Source organism: Garra rufa, chromosome 9 (genome assembly GCF_049309525.1).
Source record: "Garra rufa chromosome 9, GarRuf1.0, whole genome shotgun sequence".
NCBI lineage: Eukaryota > Metazoa > Chordata > Actinopteri > Cypriniformes > Cyprinidae > Garra > Garra rufa.
The window spans coordinates 16,313,245-16,331,231 of NC_133369.1; the positions used below are offsets into that span (position 1 = coordinate 16,313,245).

The 17,987-nt window shown below is 35.8% G+C and overlaps 1 protein-coding gene across 9 annotated transcripts in view; it reads right to left on the reverse strand.

Annotated features, from left to right (window-relative positions):
• Positions 1-4,232: 4,232 nt before the first annotated feature.
• map7d1a (MAP7 domain containing 1a) overlaps positions 4,233-17,987 on the reverse strand; it is a 51,736-nt gene continuing 37,981 nt past the window's right edge. For 5 of the 9 annotated variants that reach the window (XM_073847331.1, XM_073847327.1, XM_073847330.1 and 2 more), the window contains 9 exons: positions 17,581-17,819; positions 17,176-17,500; positions 14,844-15,024; positions 12,082-12,186; positions 9,498-9,548; positions 9,317-9,377; positions 7,993-8,047; positions 7,589-7,812; positions 4,233-4,780 (listed from right to left, as the gene is read on the reverse strand). In XM_073847331.1, the coding sequence (XP_073703432.1) occupies positions 4,770-4,780; positions 7,589-7,812; positions 7,993-8,047; positions 9,317-9,377; positions 9,498-9,548; positions 12,082-12,186; positions 14,844-15,024; positions 17,176-17,500; positions 17,581-17,819 (1,252 nt within the window). In that variant the 3' untranslated portion in view covers positions 4,233-4,769. The remainder of the gene's footprint in view (positions 4,781-7,588; positions 7,813-7,992; positions 8,048-9,316; positions 9,378-9,497; positions 9,549-12,081; positions 12,187-14,843; positions 15,025-17,175; positions 17,501-17,580; positions 17,820-17,987) is intronic. The other 4 variants (XM_073847333.1, XM_073847328.1, XM_073847329.1 and 1 more) reach the window with 3 other exon arrangements.

Here is a 17,987-nt window from a genome sequence, read left to right on the forward strand (position 1 = left end):
CAATTCAAATTCAACTTCCTGTGGGGCGGAGTCAGTTCAATTCAAATTCCAACTCATGAATTGAATGGCGGCCAATTCTGAAATTCTGAATTGTGCACAAGCCTGCTCCAGAAAGGCCCTGAAGAGATAACAAGCTGCAAATCAACATGTCAAAAACTTTATGGTGTGTTTCCCCGTCTCACACCCAAGCTATTCCAGGACTGTTTGAGTGACATGACCTTACTATGAAAGAACCTCTGTCTTTTTGTTTCCACCACATCTATGCCAAATGTATACCTCCCACTGGTCCCCATTCTTTGTAAATTAATTCATCACCTTGACATTGCCTCAATGCTATAACTTACTAGAGACTGACATCGACCTAAAAATAGCCCCTCTTATTTTCCCCAGCAGGACAACACAAGCGGCACCCGCAATTGGAGCAATCCCCACAGCAACAGCACAATGTTGAAACAAACCCGTCATTTGCGGGTCCATCTACAGTTACAGGGAACGCTGGGCCGGAAAATATAGCCAGTCCCATACTTCACATTCTTCTTTGAAACAGGCAGCAAAGAAAAATAAACGTTGGCAACCAGTCTGAATGTCTTCGGGTGAGAGAAACCTGATCTTTGGGTCCGTACATATGTGTTGATTTGCTGCCCTCTACTGTGTATGAATATGATGGATGTGTCATAATAGACGATAATAAACCATAACCTCTGACAAACTGTGCTACAAAGGTCAGAGTTACAAAGAAGTCTTACCTTACAGATGTCAAACAGGATGGAGAGTTTGAGCCTAAAAAAAAAGCAAAGAAGAATCTCTTCTTGGCAATGCAAAATCTGAAAAGTAACCATGATGATTGCGGTTTAGTGAGACGTGAGTTTTGAGCGCTTGCTTTAAAGGGAGGGAGAGAGATATAAATCAGAGTGGTTTTAGATGTCATGCTATTCAGATGGCAAGAGTGCTGAAGCATGTGCACAAAGGTCAAAAAGCATGAGTAGGGACATCTGAGCCATCTTGGACGCGGTTAGATTTCCCAAAAGGATATGCATTACCTCCATATTACAGATCATCGCTATATCAGTCAGATTCATGCTGCAAATAAAGCAGTCTGTAGGATGATTTTTGCATTGGACATTGACTGTTCTAAGGTTAAATTTTTTGGAATTATTTTCTGAATAAATAAGGTTTCCATTGATGTACTGTATGTTTTATGTCAATATTTGGCCAAGATACAACTATTTGTAAATCTGGAATCTGAGGGTGCAAAAAAAAAAAAAAAAAAAATCGAAATATTTAGAAAATCGCCTTTAAAGTTGCCCAAACAAAGTTCTTACCAATGCATATATACTAATCACAAATTAAGTTTTGATATATTTACAGTAGGAAATGTACAAATTATCTTCATGGAACACGATCTTTACTTAATTATCCTAATGATTTTTGGCATACATTTTTTTTTTTTTTTATAATTTTGACCCATATAATTTATTTTTGGCTATTGCTACAAATATACCCGTGCTACTTAAGACTGATTTTGTGGTCCAGGGGCATATATGTAAAAAGCAGGAAAAAAGGAAAAAAATAGCAATTGTAAATTAAATATAGGTTTAATTCAAGATCTATTTTTGAATAAAATCTTAAGACCCATTCACAACAAGGATGATAAAAATAACAGTAACAATAAAGATATGATAAATGATAAAATAATATAAAATGATTTTCCGAGCAGTATGCTGTCATACTACTCAGGCCCCGCCCACAACCGAAGACAAACTGTCCCGTATTAGCATATTTCCGCCCTCAGCCATTTGTACGCTGTCTGCCATTTTCTCCACGCTCGAGCAGCTGTAGTGATGTCTCGTGAGCAATGCAGGTGTTTTATAGTTTGATGTAAAAGTGAACATAAGATCCTTAATTTTAGTTGTTTTTGATGCTAATGCACCACCAAATACACAAAAAAACAGAAGAGAGGGGCGGGGTGAGAAGTAGCACCAAAATAAAAATTGTGAACTGAGCTGTTTTTGACAGAGTAAAAACAATGCTGTTTTACACGACCATTGAGGAATTATAACCAAAGTATTTTGCAGACATTTCATGAAGACCCTAAAGAATCATACCAACTTGTAGACAATGGGCATCCAATGTTCCTTTAAAAAAAAAATAATAAAAATAAAAAAAAAAAGTCCACACAACAACTAGTAAGTAACCATAACTAGATTTTTCAGATGCAGTAAGTTATTAGTAAATATTTTAATGTAAACACATTGATATTTCCAGTATACATGACTTTGCTTAAATTTGATCTAACCTTAAAGGTGCAATGTGTAATATTTAAGATGATCTCTAGACAGAAATGCAATATAGTATACATAACTATGTTTTCAGGGGTGTATAAAGACCTTACTTAATGAACCATTATGTTTTTATTACCTTAGAATTATCAGTTTATATCTACATACACCGCGGGTCCCCCCACATGGAAGTCGCCTTATTGTTTCTACAGTAGCCCTAAACGGACAAACTGCTCTACAGATCGCGTTTCATCACTGTTGTTCTTGCGGAAAAACACTGGCACAATGATGAACATGTAACTGTAATATTCACAATAACATCGTTTTATTGAATTATTAAGTAAATATAATTCCTTAATTTACGTTTTAAAAGAAACCTAATTACTCTTTGCTGTCTAAAACGATGACATCTTAATCCCGTGTGGGCCACCGTAGCTTCTGTAAAGGGAGGGGTGAGCGGTGGACGGGAGTCGTTGGTTGCAATTCACAATCTCACCACTAGATGCCGCAAAAATCTACACACTGCACCTTTAAGGATTTTATTATTATTTTTTACTGGAAAACAAAGCAAAAAATAGTGATTAAGAAAATAAGTTTTGCAGTGTGATATAAATGAAAGGGAAATTGACTTTCTAGCATGAAAGATAAAGCCATCAATATTTAAAAAAAAAAAAAATAATAATAATAATAATAATCATGATTAATTACTCCAAAATTACTTTGTATTAATGAGGGCTTCAGTAATAAGGACTCAGTTTCAGCTTCTCAGAATGGACCATTACTGGAAACACTACAAAAAATTATGCCAACAACCAAGGCCAATAGTTTGCGCTCTCACGGTCTAACAAAGCTCCAGAGTGGCTATAAATTGCCAACATTTGGAGTTAAATAGGACGCCTTTGGGTATTGGCGATCTGTTCTGCTTTATAAATAGGCATGAACTTGAAATAACAGGCATTTTACCAGCAAAAAAAAAAAGTAATACATACCAATAAGTACGCATCACTGCAGTTTCCAACAGAAATGAACATTAGCGTCAATAAATTGGGGCAGCCGTGGCCTAATGGTTAGAGAGTCTCAGGTCCGGCAGGGATTGTCGGTGGGGGGAGTGAATAACCAGCACCCTCTTTATCCTCAATACCACGACTGAGGTGAGACCCTTGAGCAAGGCACCGTACCCCCAACTTCTCCGGGTGTGTGTTCACGGTGTGTATGTTCACTACTGTGTGTGTGCACTTGGATGGGTTAAATGCAGAGCACAATTTCCTAGTATGGCCTCTCTTCACCTCCTTTCCTTCCTTCCTAAAACAGCGAGCACTTGTAATCTTTTTCGTTACGATTACAGCTCCATATGTTTCGCTTTCCGGATGTTACAAGCTTGCTTGGTAGCTCAGCGGCACAGTACTGGACTTAGGAAGAGGAATCCTTGGGTATGAATCCTTTGAAAAACATGACTCACAATGAAAGAGATGAGAGATTGCAAAAAAAGCTAAAATGGCATGCTTGCAATTGCGTTTTTATGTCACATTCGCTTTTGTTCAAACCATCAGGTAGGTTTAGATGTAGTGCAGATGGTCCGTTATTTTAAATTGTCACAGAGCATTAGAGATATAGCACCACTCAAAGGACATTTAAGTCAGAACTGTGTCACAAAACCAACTGTGTCACATAAAACGTACCATATGTACGTTCATCTGTTCCGAGGAAACAAAATTAACATTCTTTAGCGCAACTCAGTGGACATTTCTGTTGGAAAATGCAGTGAAATGTACTTATTGATGCACATTTCGCACCTCGTGAAAAAGTTCCCACAGGTACGTTTTCGTCATGAGTTCAGGCCAAATTTATTGATATCTTTTGGATATGTTTCTTATGCAAGTAAGCAGTCAGGCATTTATTTATGTTAATTTTTAAGTTGAAAAACCCTGAAACAGTGGAGTTCAGACACGGCAGTCCCTTTCATTCTGTTTTATTCACAGATCGTCTCCTCCAGTGGTCCAATTTACATTATTCACATACAACAGTACCCAGTAGTTACAATTCTCTTAAAGTTAAATAACTAAACACGGAAAAATAAAACACCCAAAGCACTTCTGCGTTCAACCCATAATAGCATGAATAACAACAAGGATTATTGTTTTGTCACAAGCCTTTTTTTTTAAAACAAAAAACAATGTTACACTGTGGTGATCAGAAAGAGGCATGAATTGGTCTGCCATAAAGTGTGTGAGGTCAGGGTCTTGATGAATGGTGATTCTGGTGTACGTTGGCGTTTAGCTCAGCTTGATTGTTGTGTAGCTTCCTTGTAATTTCCATCATGCTCCATAAGAGAGGCTCTGATGGTGGGGTTGCTCTGTACAGTCTAAACAGAAGACAGTTTTTGGGTTTGGCACAGGTCTCTTTCGTGCTGTGCTTCTTTCCACCGGGCCCCTCAGGCAGACAGGGTTGAGGGACTCGCAGATTTAAGGCTTCATCCAACAGTTTATGACCTCAGAGGACCTCTGGGAGAAAGATATGGAGATTAGAAATGTGTTTAATGTACAAGAAAATGTATTAATTTATTCAGTTTCATAAATTAGGACACACTGCATAGATCCTTAACTTTTTAACGTGAGTTTCAGTCTGTCCTTATGAGATTATTTGGATTTTAATAAACTGAATAATGATTAATGATAATATTTTAACAATACTATTGCTTTTACCGTATTTTTAATCAACCTTGGTGTCAATAAGAGGCTTCTTTCAACATTTAAAAATCTTACTGACCTCAAACGTTTGAACAGTAAAATAAAAAGTATTTTATACACAATTACAATTGTTTCATGATCAATAACTCAGGAACTTGAGGCCATTCCTATTTTTAGATGGTCTAAGTAGGCCATTAGTTTATAAAAGGTTGGTTAGCTCTAAAAAGTTGGATAAGCATATTTAAAACAACCTGGTACAACATGGTTTTTCCAGCAAAGTGCACAAAAAAATTGTATCTATCTTCGTAGTCACACGATATGTCTGTAAAAATTCTATACTTCACATGAGATGAGAGCCATGCTCCACATATGGCAAAGCAAAGATCCTGGATATCACTTTGGATTAAAAATGTGCATCTCAGCTTACGAGAGTTGGCATGGCATGAGGTAAACCCCCTTGTGTTTTCTTTGCGGATGATTAACGGCTAGAGGGCTGTCTGCAGGAGGACAGGTGGAGGTACGTGCTCCGGGGTGCGGGACCAAGAAATGCTGACCAGGCCGAGGGAGAGGGGGGGTGAAGAGCTAAGCCAACGGCTCCTGTTTCCAGTCTTGGGTGCCAGTGAGGCCGGATCAGGTCTTCCTGACACCATTTCAGGAATCCAGCTCAGTGCCAGGCTCTTCACCCCGTTACCCCTGCCTGACGCACCCGCAGGGCAACATAAGGCCAACTATGACACCTGTACCTGAGACAACATTAACCCTCCAAGTGCCAATGACTCTTTCCCACCAAAAGAAACTTGAAAAGTTAATACAGTCAAAAGTTTACCTACACCATGCAGAATCTGCAGAATGTTAATTATTTTACCAAAATAAGAGGGATCATAAAACATGCTTGTTATTTTTTTATAATAAAAGACGTTTACATATAGTCCACAAAAGAAAATAATAGCTGAATTTATATTAAAAAAAAAACGACCCGGTTCTAAAGTTTACATACACTTGATTCTTAATACTGTGTTGTTACCCGAATGATCTACAGCTGTGTTTTTTGTTTAGTGATAGTTGTTCATGAGTTCCTTGTTTGTCCTGAACAGTTAAACTGTCCGCTGTTCTTCAGAAAAGTTCTTCAGGTCCCACCGATTCTTTGGTTTCTCAGTATTTCTGTGTATTCGAATCCTTTCCAACAATAACTGTATGATTTTGAGATCCATCTTGGGACTCATATTCAACTATTACAGAAGGTTCAAATGCTCACTGATCCTCCAGAAGGAGAAACAATGCATTAAAAGTCGGGGTGAAAACTTTTGGACACAATAAAAAAAACGTGTATTTTTCCTATTTTGCCTAAATATCTTTTTTCCCCATTTAGTATTGTCCTTCAAAAGCTACAAAAGATTCCTACGTGATTCTCAGAACACAAAATAAGTTGCATTTACCCTGATCTTCAAATTCAAAAAGTTTTCACCCCCAGCTCTTAAAGGAGTAGTTCACTTTCAGAATTTACAGAAGGTTCAAATGCTCACTGATGCTTTGGAAGGAAATATGATGCATTAAAGGAGAAGTTCACTTGTAGAACAAAAATTTACAGAACTTGAACTTCAAAATGCAACTTCAAAGATGTCTAAACAATCCCAGCCGAGGAAAGAAGAGTCTTATCTAGCAAAATGATCAGTTATTTTCTAAAAAAAATAAATAATACAATTTATAAACTTTTTAACCTCAAATGCTTGTCTTGTCTAGCTCTGTGTGTGGAGATTAAAAAGTATATAAACTGTAAATGTTTTTAGAAAATAACATCGTTTCGCTAGATAAGACCCTTCTTCCTCGGCTGGGATCATTTAGAGCCCTTTGAAGCTGCATTTAAACTGCATTTTGGAAGTTCAAACTCGGGGGCACCATAGAAGTCCATTATATGGAGAGAAATCCTGAAATGTTTTCCTCACAAAACATAATTTCTTTACGACTGAAGAAAGAAATACATGAATATCTTGGATGACAAGGGGGTGAGTACATTATCTGTAAATTTTTGTTCTACAAGTGAACTTCTCCTTTAATGCATCAGATTTCCTTCCAAAGCATCAGTGAGCATTTGAACCTTCTGTAATAGTTGCATACGAGTCCCTCAGTTAATTTTTAAATCATACAGGAATTGTTGGAAAGGGTTCAAATACACAAAAATTATCAATTTTTTTTTTTGAAGAACAGTGGGCAGGATAAATAAGGGACTCATTCACTCAATCAAGGGAACTATCACTAAAGAAAAAACACACAGCTGCGGATCATTTAGGTAATAACACAGTATTAAGAATCAAGTGTATGTAAACTTTTGAACAGGATTTTGTGGGCTATAAGTAAACATCTTTTATGTGAAATATCTTATTCAGGCCAGTACTACATAAAAACTAACATGCATTCTGTATGATCCCTGTTATTTTGATAAAATAATTAACATTTTGTAGATTCTGCAGGGTGTATGTAAACTGTTGACCTCAACTGTCCTCCAACTGACATCAACTTGTCTCTAAAAAAAAAAATGGGTCAATTGCCTCAATTGTATCATCAGTCACACTGCAGTCTGAGGAGGGATTGACAATGTAATAGAAGTATTAGAAACCCACTCACCTGCCACATGCTGAGTCTTAATGGGTCCTGTTTTCTTAAGAAATGACTCTCCACTCTCAAAAGCCATGATTGGCTCGTCAGGTCTGTCACTCTCTAATTTCTCCCGTCCGTTGTTGTGATTGGACAGCTGAATGATCTCTTCAAAACGAGATGCCTCCCCTTTTGCTGACAAACCATTCTCATGTTTGGAAGGCTGAACACCATTCACCACAAGAACAGACAGACTGCAAGAGAAAACAGATGGCTTAAGTGTGTGTCAAACCACTACTAATGTAATCTATGTGAACAATCTGAATATCACAAAAACAGTTTGCTAATATAGCAGCCTTTCCTTTCCATTTCATCCAAGAACTGTCACCTCTGGGGAAACTGACAGAATCTAAAAATGCAAACACACGACTTACCTTTCGTTCACACCATCTTGTTTCAATGCTGTGCTTGGCTGGTAGTCAGCAGCTGCTAGGAGAAAGACAGAATGTCATGCTAATAGTTTCTTAAAATGGCAATCTTGTTTGTTTTAGTGTTCCTTTGCCAAATCAATGTTCCTTTCCCAGATGGTTGTACAATTGACAGAATAAACATTACAGCAGTTCATCTGGAACCATTTCCTGGGTTCCTAGTGCTTATTGTATTTAAAACATATTGTTAATTAATAATACATAATTGGTTTTTGCTTTGAAAATATTTATTTGTATTTGTATTTACACTACCATTCATTCATTAACATTTGAGGGTCAGTGTGTCAGTAAGAAAATTATATTTTTATTTAGCAAACAATGCATTAAATTGATCAAAAGTGACAGGTAAGAAATGCATAATGTTACAAAAAATTTTTTTATTTAAAATGTTATTTTGAATCTTCTATTTAAAAAATGTATAATTAAAAATATTAAGCAACTGTTTTCAACTTTGATAATGAGAAATGTCAACATATTAGAATGATTTCTGAAGGATCATGTGACATTGAAGACTGGAGTAATGCTGAAAATTATATTTTAAAATATATTCACAGGTTTTTAAATTGTAATGATATTCCACAATATTTAATAATAAAAATAATAATAGTTGTTACTGTATTTTTGATCAAATATACATTTGAACAGTGGTGTATGTATCTGTTGTGGCTAATAAGAATAAGCCGCTGAATGAAAGCTGACTCCATAAAGTAAAAAAAAAAAAACAGCTACTGAGTGTTAAAACACTACGTAAATAGACTGTGATCACCATGCTGCTGTGCCAAATGTTATAGTCCATTACAGAAAGCACTGGTTTAGAATGACAACAGGGATTCGACATGACGCAAGTAACAAGCAGTAGTGTTTTGCAAGCTATTCCCTCTGACGGAATACACTGAGCAACAAATTCATCTCTCAACCTTGAGGAAATACTGCAGATACAAGCTTAATCTTGAAAAAGGGAGGTTTTGAAAAGGGTGTGGATGTGGGAACTTAAATTTATGCTTTTCCTAACAAGGAAAAATTATTTTGAAAGCTAAAGCGGACCCAACGAAATAAAAAAAGGTACATGTACAATGACGGAGCCAGAGAAAACATTCTGTGGGACTGACGTAAATGGACTGTTGCTGATCAAACAGATCTAAATAGAAGGTTCAAACAGACCTGAACAATGCACTAAATGCCAAATCTAACTAAGATCATCTATAAGAAGTGATATGAACAATTTATACTAAGATTTTTAAACCAGTACAATTTTAAACCAACGTCATACCTTTATTCATCTCTGAATCTGAAGCTTTTCCATTAACTTGAGATGGAGATTTTGTGTCTTTCTGCATGAAGGAGAGAAAAGAAAAGAGCACAATTAGATTCTGAGCACTTGAACCACAAGGGGAAATTGGAGCCCTGCTACTGCCGCAGTGAGGCCGTTTTAAATGAGAACGGCGCTGTACCTTGTCTCCTGCATCTGTTTTGCGTGTTCTTTTCATAATCTCCTCCAGACGCTAAACACAATGCACAGAAGAGACAAAAGTAAAGCATGGAAAATGTTTCAGAAGTTTCACAATCCAATTTAAACATGGAAATAAACAAAGTTTTAAGACTTTAAAAAATGTAAAACAAAGGAAGCATGACAAAATGAAGAAATAGTTCAGATTCTGTACTATTTATAGGTTTCTAATCAAATAAGCAAACGCTGTGACCTTGATCATGTAACTCATTTGAAAATATTATTTTGTATTTTAGTCAAAGACGTTAAGATGTCCATATCAAAACATTTTTACAAACTGGATGTTATGTCTATAGAAAATGTCAAAATTTTGTTGAAATAATGTTACATTGCCATTTAGTGTAACATAATATTTATGTAAAAAAATCAAACAACATGCTTATTCTGACTTGTAAATATTAAAATCTATAAAATAATAAGCATATTAAATTTTATTGTATTTTTAATGAGTAAAAAATTCTTACTGACAACTGGGCAAAACCTAGGATGGTGGCAAGTTTTAAAAATGTAGAATTACAACTAGTATTAGTATTTGGGGTCAAAGTAATTTGTCTTTTGATGTAATAAATAGATTTTTGTTGTAAATATGCCTGACAAGATTGTTATGCTGAATGGCATTTTAGTGGGTGTCTTCTGTAAATTAAATTTATTTTTACTCAGAAAAACAAAATCAAAATGCAATTAAATTAAACAGAAAACGTTTTTACGTTTTAAATAACAATTTAAAACAGCATTACACTTGTTTATGCTTAAACCATTTTTTTGCATTTTTAAAAATTTGAGGGTCAGTAAGACATGCCTTTCTTAAGTCGAAAAAAGGTTTTTGAAGAAAACATTCCAGGTTTTTTTCTACATATAGTGGACTTTCAATGGTCACCAACAGACAGAAGGTCCAAACTGAATACAAGCATTTGTGGTTAAAAAGTATTTATATATTTATTTTTCTTTGAAAATGACAGATCGTTTCACTAGATAAGAGCCTTATATCTTGGTTGGGATCATGTAGAACCCTTTGAAGCTGCATTGAACCTGCATTTTGGACCTTCAACCTGTTGGCCACCATTAAAGCCCTCTTTATGGAGAAAATTCCTTGAATGTTTTCCTCAGAAACCTTAATTTCTTTTCGACTGAAGAAAGAAGACATAAACATCTTGGATGACAAATTTTATGACAAATGGGCAAAACCTAGGATGGTGGCAAATTTTAAATATGTAGAATTACAAAGTAGTAATTAGAAAGTAATTTGTCTTTTAATATGTCATAAATTGATTTTTGCTGTAAATATGCCTGACAAGATTGTTACACTGATTTACATTTTAGTGGGTGTCTTCTGTAAATTAGGGAAAAATGTATATTTGATTTTGCTCCGAAAAACAAAAACAAATATGCAATTAAATTAAACAGAGCAATTTTGAACAATTGAACAATTTAAAACAGTATTACACTTATTGATTGTATTCCTAAACGCTTTTTTAATCTTTGACCCATTTGTATTTACAATACCATTCAAAAATTTAAGGGTCATTAAGACGTCTTTTTCTTCAGTCGAAAAAAAATAGTTTTTTGCGGAAAACATTTCAGGATTTTTCTACGTAATGTGGACTTTAATGGTCGCCAACAGATTGAAGGTCCAAATTGCATTTTCAATGCATCTTTCAACCCAGTGTTTACAAAGCGAACGTGCAAAGAAAGTCAAACGCCCTTTGCAAAAAATGCTGGAATACAAGCATTTGTGGTTAAAAAGTATATATATTTTTTCTTTGAAAATGACAGATCATTTCACTAGAAAAGAGCCTTATTCCTCGGCTGGGATTGTGTTTTCACCTTTAACCTGTTGGCCACCATTGAAGTCCACTATATGGAGAAAAATCCTTGAATGTTTTTCTCAGAAACCTTCATTTCTTTTCAACTGAAGAAAGAAAGACATGAACATCTTGGATGACATGGAGTAAATTATCAGGAAATGTTTATTCTAGAAGTGAACTAATCCTTTAAGCGCAATGCAATGTTCAAAATTCGAATAAACAGTGTGTCAAGCTCTGAGAACAGTGTGTCTTCCAAAAAAAAAAAAATTCAGACTAGGAACTGAGGACAGTTGGGTCGAGGCACTAACACAGTCCTGATAAACTGACTTGTAGCAGGACGTACTGTCCTGGTGGGGTAATGTCACTGGAACAGAATGGACGAGGCTAACCTCCATTAAACAGGTTCTCAGAACATGAATGTCAAGGTGTTGTATGATTTATGGCAGATGCATGAATCTCGAAAGCCCACACTTCACTGTGATACTACATAGGTCACCTTGAAAAGTTATTTTATTTTGCTCTACCACATTCTGTGCCTGAAAGCTTCTGTGGGCATGTGTGAATGGTTAGGAGAGGAAATGAAAGGATTTAAATAGACTGCTGAGCTTTCAGGTTGTGTAGATATGCAAACAGCTCCCCGTAATATGGCTTTTAAAGAAGCATGATGATTTCAAAATAACCTTATAAAGAAATATATTAATGTGAGGCAGAAACTCTTCTGACCTTCTTTCTCTCCAGCCTCTCCTGCTCCTCCTTCTGGAAGTGTTTCTCTCTTTCCAGTCGCTGTTTCTCGGCCTCCTCTCTGGCCTTTGCTTCAGCCTCCTCTTTCTACAGAGACAATGATCACATGATCAGATTCACACTCACATCACAGCCCATGTGCAAAACAGCAGCTTTACATATCTACTTGTCACACCTCTTATCCAATGAATTTCCATGATTTTCTCTTGATATTTATCATTTATGATTAGTGGTTGAGTATCTTTTTAAATCCTTTAAAATTAAATTGGATTTAAACTAGGGGTGGGCATAGATTAATTTTTTTAATCTAGATTAAATCTTGGAATTAATCTAGATTAATCTAGATTAAAATGGCTAATTTGAATTCTGCTGAAGGCATTCAGAATATGTGTGCTACCCAAATAATGACTAAAAGTAAGTCTTTGAGAATGGATCATAAAGCTCATAAAGCTGTTCTATGATAATTTGTTGATGAAAATAAATTATGTTCAATTAGATGTACTTGTGTTTACTAACTAACTAACAATGAAATTATTTTTTCTACCTATTAGATTGTGTGTTTTTTTAACGTCAACACCTACCCAACCCATTACATGTTACACCGTACTTTTATTTTGACAGGTTGCCATGAAGTTTCTGTGTATACAGTATGATATGATGCTAGTTTTCTCAAATGAAACGGTAAAAGTGACACTCACAGCAGTTTGGGAGATTGAGTTTATTTGTTCATGTGAGATGAAAATGCCAAAAATTACCAGGAGCGTCACGTGTGTTTCAGTATGCGTGTAGTAAAAGCTTGTCTCCGCCATGCATACATACAGCTAGGCAAACGGAACATATCAGATTCATATTAAAACGGTCTTTTTGCATTTCAGTTTTCACATACACTAGTCCATATCGCGATTTGAATTAAGTGACAGAGCAACATTTGATTTATGAATCCAAAAAACGACGAATTTACGTGGCATTTCGCTATAGTAGATTCTGTTTTCATGAATGGAGGACGACGCAATCCTGTCTGTGTTTTGGTGGAGGAGACTTAAACGCGCGACCATATTCGGTATACATCCGCGTTAAACTATCAAGGTGAAAGTCATCATAGCTTGCGTAGTTTAGACCCAGCTCCTAACCCAAATTTGAGAATAGATTAACGGCGATATTTTTTTTATCGCACGATAAGAGTTTCGCGTTAACGCAGCACGTTAACGCCGATAACGGCCCACCACTAATTTAAACGTAATTTAATTAACATAATTTAACATTATATTAACATGACAGAGGCCTAATTTTATGATGGCTATATAAATTGATATAACTTTTTAGGATTTTGTTAATTTTTATGGCTTCTTCAAGCTTTGAAATCACAATTTTAAAATTCTTTCATATGTGACTCTGGACCACAAAATCAGTCTTAAGTAGCACGGGTATATTTGTAGCAATAGCCAAAATACATTGTATGGGTCAAAGCTATAGATTTTTCTTTCATGCCAAAATCATTAGGATATTAAGTAAACATCATGTTTCATGAAAATATTTTGTAAGTTTCCTACCGTAAATATCTCAAAACTTAATTTTGTATTAGTAATATGCATTGCTAAGGACTTAATTTGGACAACTTTAAAGGCGATTTTCTCAATATTACGATTTTTTTTGCACCCTCAGATTTGTGATTTTCAGTTGTACCTTGGCCAAATATTGTTGTATCCTAACAATACATCAATGGAAAGCTTATTTACTCAGCTTTCATATGATATATAATTCTCAATTTCAACAAACTGACCCTTATGACTGGTTTTGTGTTCCAAGGTCACATATTTCTTTGTTTTTCTTGACTGTGGGAACTCTGAAACCTACTTAATATCGATTTAAATAGTTTTGTGAACACCAGGTGGTGGTAAAACCTCAAAAATGCTACTATGCTAAATGGCACAGTTAATATTGAGAGTAAGTAATATTAAGAATCTGACACACTTGTGTAGCATTTTGGTTTATGCTTTAAAATTGTGGATACAAATGCAAGCTCATATTTTACAGCATTTAATAGTAAATGTAGGTCATATAGTAAGGATCAAACCCTAAACAAAAATGATAATAGTATATAAAAATGACACTGATCAGGACACCATCAGGAACCTATGCCAGATCTGAACCCATATGAGCACCACGGCTCGACGAGTCTTGAGCATGTGCACTTAGTGCCAGGCCACGGCTCTAATGCAACTAAGCAATTCAATATTCATTGCTGTAAAGACTATATATGTGACTCTGGACCACAAAACCAGTGATAATCACTTTTTGCTGAATAAATAAGCTTTCCATTGATGTATGGTTTGCTAGGATAGGACAATATTTGGCAGAGATACAACTATTTGAAAATCTAGGGTGCAAAAAAATCTAAATATTGAGAAAACCGCCTTTAAAGTAGTCCAAATTAAGTTCTTAGCAATGCATATAACTAATCAAAAATTAAGTTTTGATAGATTTACAATGGGAAATTTACTAAATATCTTCATTGAACATAATCTTTACTTAATATCCTAAAGATTTTTGTCATAAAAGAAAAATCTATAATGCTGACCCATACAATGTATTGTTGGCTATTGCTACAAATGTACCCATCCTAATTTGTGGTCCAGGGTCATAACATTTACTGTACATGACTGTTAGTATATGTATTTATACAGTTTTATTTGACAGAGTGAAGTGTGTTACTTAGGACTGAGGGGAAATGTTGCATTTCTGACCTGTTTCTGAAGGCGTTCGTTCTCTTCTTTTTCGATTTGGGCTCTTTCCTGCGCCTCCTTCTCCTCCTGCAGGCGTTGAGCCTCTTCTCTTAACCTCTCCTGCTCTGCCATGAGCTGCGCCTCCTCCTCTCTGCGCCTCCTCTCCTCTGCCTCCTGTACTAGCCTCTCCTCACGCTGAAGCCTGTGTGATGGAAGACAGTCAGTCATTGTATACACGAAGAATAACAAAAAAAGCTCTTTCACGTAGCATTAAAACATGGAACTTTGTGAATTATTGAAACAAAAGGGCATGGGAATGCAAGTGGACTTTGGTGTCTCTTGCAAAATTGATCATTTTGCTGTAGCTGGTAACATAACATAAAACTTTAAATTGGAAATGTGTGACCCTGGACCACAAAACCAGTCTAAAGCAGAACGGGTATATTTGTAGCAATAGCCAAAAATACATTGTATGGGACAAAATTGTCAATTGCCATTAGGATATTAAGTAAAGATCATGTTCCATGAAGATATTTTTTTTTAAATTTCCTACCATAAATATATCAAAACTTAATTTTCGATTAGTAATATATGTTGCTAAGAACTTTAAAGGCAATTTTCCTCAATATTTAAGTTTTTTGCACCCTCAGATTACAGATTTTCAAATAGTTGCATCTTGGCCAAGTACTGTCCTATCCTAACAAATTTATTCAGCTTTTATATGATGTATAAATCTCAATTTTAAAAAATTGACCTTTATGACTGGTTTTGTGGTCCAGGGTCACATATGGTCTAACGATTGCATAGTGACCAATACAAAGTGGATGGAGAGCGTGAATCAGTCAATCTTTTTAGTCGTGACCAAAATATCCGCACCCATAGTTACCAGCGGCACCGAAGCATAAACAGTGTGGAACTCTCATTATGCTGCTGCCAAAGTCCCATTTGGCTCATAAATGTGTTAAACTCATAAACTGTCACTGAGAACACTAGACGTCAACAGCTCCACACCACAGAGGCTATTCCTGGAGAACGGCCTGATGGAGCAGGACATGTTTAAAAGCATACCAGAAAGTGTGTTATAGCTGAGGTGGAGTTTGGCTTGGAAGGTAGGGATACAAAGGGTCAAAAGTTTAAGAAGTTAACATTTTATAGAGATTAAACTGTTATTCTGCTTCTTTATTAGACGGACATTTTGAAAAATGATAGATAGTTATTGTTTAGATAAAAGTGGAATGAGCTGGACAATTTTTCCCACATTAGCTCACCATCTCCTGCATTATGGCGCTTGTTTTGAGAAATGAGCAGAGCATTTTAGTTTTGTGTGAAGATGAGGATGTCATAACAAATGCGGAGTAGTGACTTGTTTGTATTAACTTAAAATATATAATGGCATAAATAAAATAAATAATTAAATAAAATGTTTAAATAAATAAAAATAGGGTGTATGTATACACACTACCATTCAAAAGTTTTTGAACAGTAAGATTTGTAATGTTTTTTAAAGAAGTCTCGTCTTCACACCAAGCCTGCATTTATTTGATCCAAAGTACAGCAAAAACAGTAAAAATTTGAAATATTTTACTATTTTAAGTAACTGTTTGTATTTGAATATATTGTAAAATGTAATTTATTCTTGTGATGTCAAAGCTGACTTTTTGGCATCATTACTTCTGTCAATTGATTCTTCAGAAATCATTCTAATATTCTGATTTGGTGCTCAAAATTTTATTATTATTATTATTATTATTATTATTATTATTATGTTGAAAACAGCTAAGTAGAAATTTTCAGGTGTCTTTGATGAATAGAAAGATCAGCATTTATCTGAAATAGAAATCTTTTGTAATATTATAAATGTCTTTATCATCTCTTTTGATCAATTTAAAGCATAAAAGTATTAATTTCTATAATTTCTTACTCCAAGCTTTTGAATGGTAAAGTGTGTAATGTTAGAAAAGCTTTTTTATTTCCGATAAATGATCTTAGGATCATTCTATTTATCAAAGAATCCTGAAACACCTGAAAATGCACTCAATTGTATTAAATATTGATAATAATAATAAATGTTTTTTTAAATCAGCATATTAGATTTCTGAAGGATCATGTGACACTGAAGTAACAATGCTGAAAATGTAGCTTTGATCACAGAAATACATTTTATTTTAAAATATATTCAAATAGAAAGCAGTTATTTTAAATTGTAAAAATATTTTACAATATTACTGCTTTTGCTGAATTTTGGATCAAATAAATGCAGGCTTGGTGAGCAAGCTTGGTGACTGGTAGTGTACATATACATTAAAATAATAAAATAAAATAAAAACAAATAAATTAATATAAAATAGGTAACCTTTCTCTCTCCTGCTGTTCTCTACGTTCTTCCTCTTCCTTCTCTCTCTGTTCACGGGCCTGTCGTCTTTTCTCAGCCAGAATACGAGTGGCTTCCTCTGGGTTATTGGTACCAGCCATGGGTTTGCCTGGAGAAGGAGCTGGAGAAGCCACCTGTGGGAGGGCAGGGAGAACAGAGGACTCCTCGGGGACAGAGGGTGCAGAAACCGAAATGATTGGTGCACTCGCAACAGGGGGCGTGTCTGGAAGAGATGACACGACAATGGAAGGGGCGGGAGACGAGGCTGGAGAAAACACAGAGAAACGGAGCGGGGAAAAAATGAGGACTGGAGAGAGGAAAAAGTATAAATTGACAATGGAATAACTCCTGTGAAAGTGACGCCACAATCGTCATCACCACACTTACTCTTTGGTTCTTCAGGCGTAGCTGGCCTGCGGGTCTCTCTGACCCTCTCTATGGCGACAGGCGAGGCGGTGCGTGTCTCCACGCGAGCAGGGGTCCTCACCCTCTTGGGTCTGGCTTTAGGAGTGCTTGGGCTCACACCTGCTGAGGGAGGTTTGGGAGATACTGCAGGGCTGGGGGAGGACGCACGGCCTTTGGGCGTCAAAGGAGACGCAGATCTCAGTTTGGACACTGGACCCGGACTGCAAACATGAAGAGAAACAAACGGCTAAGCTGAAAAGATTTATCCACCTTATTCTTCAACGCCTATGGGCAAGATTTCCGGTTTATTAGGCGCTGTAGAAAAATAACTAGAAGAATAGCAACGTGCAGTAAAACTGTTTGCACTACAAACCAGTGTGTTCATAAGA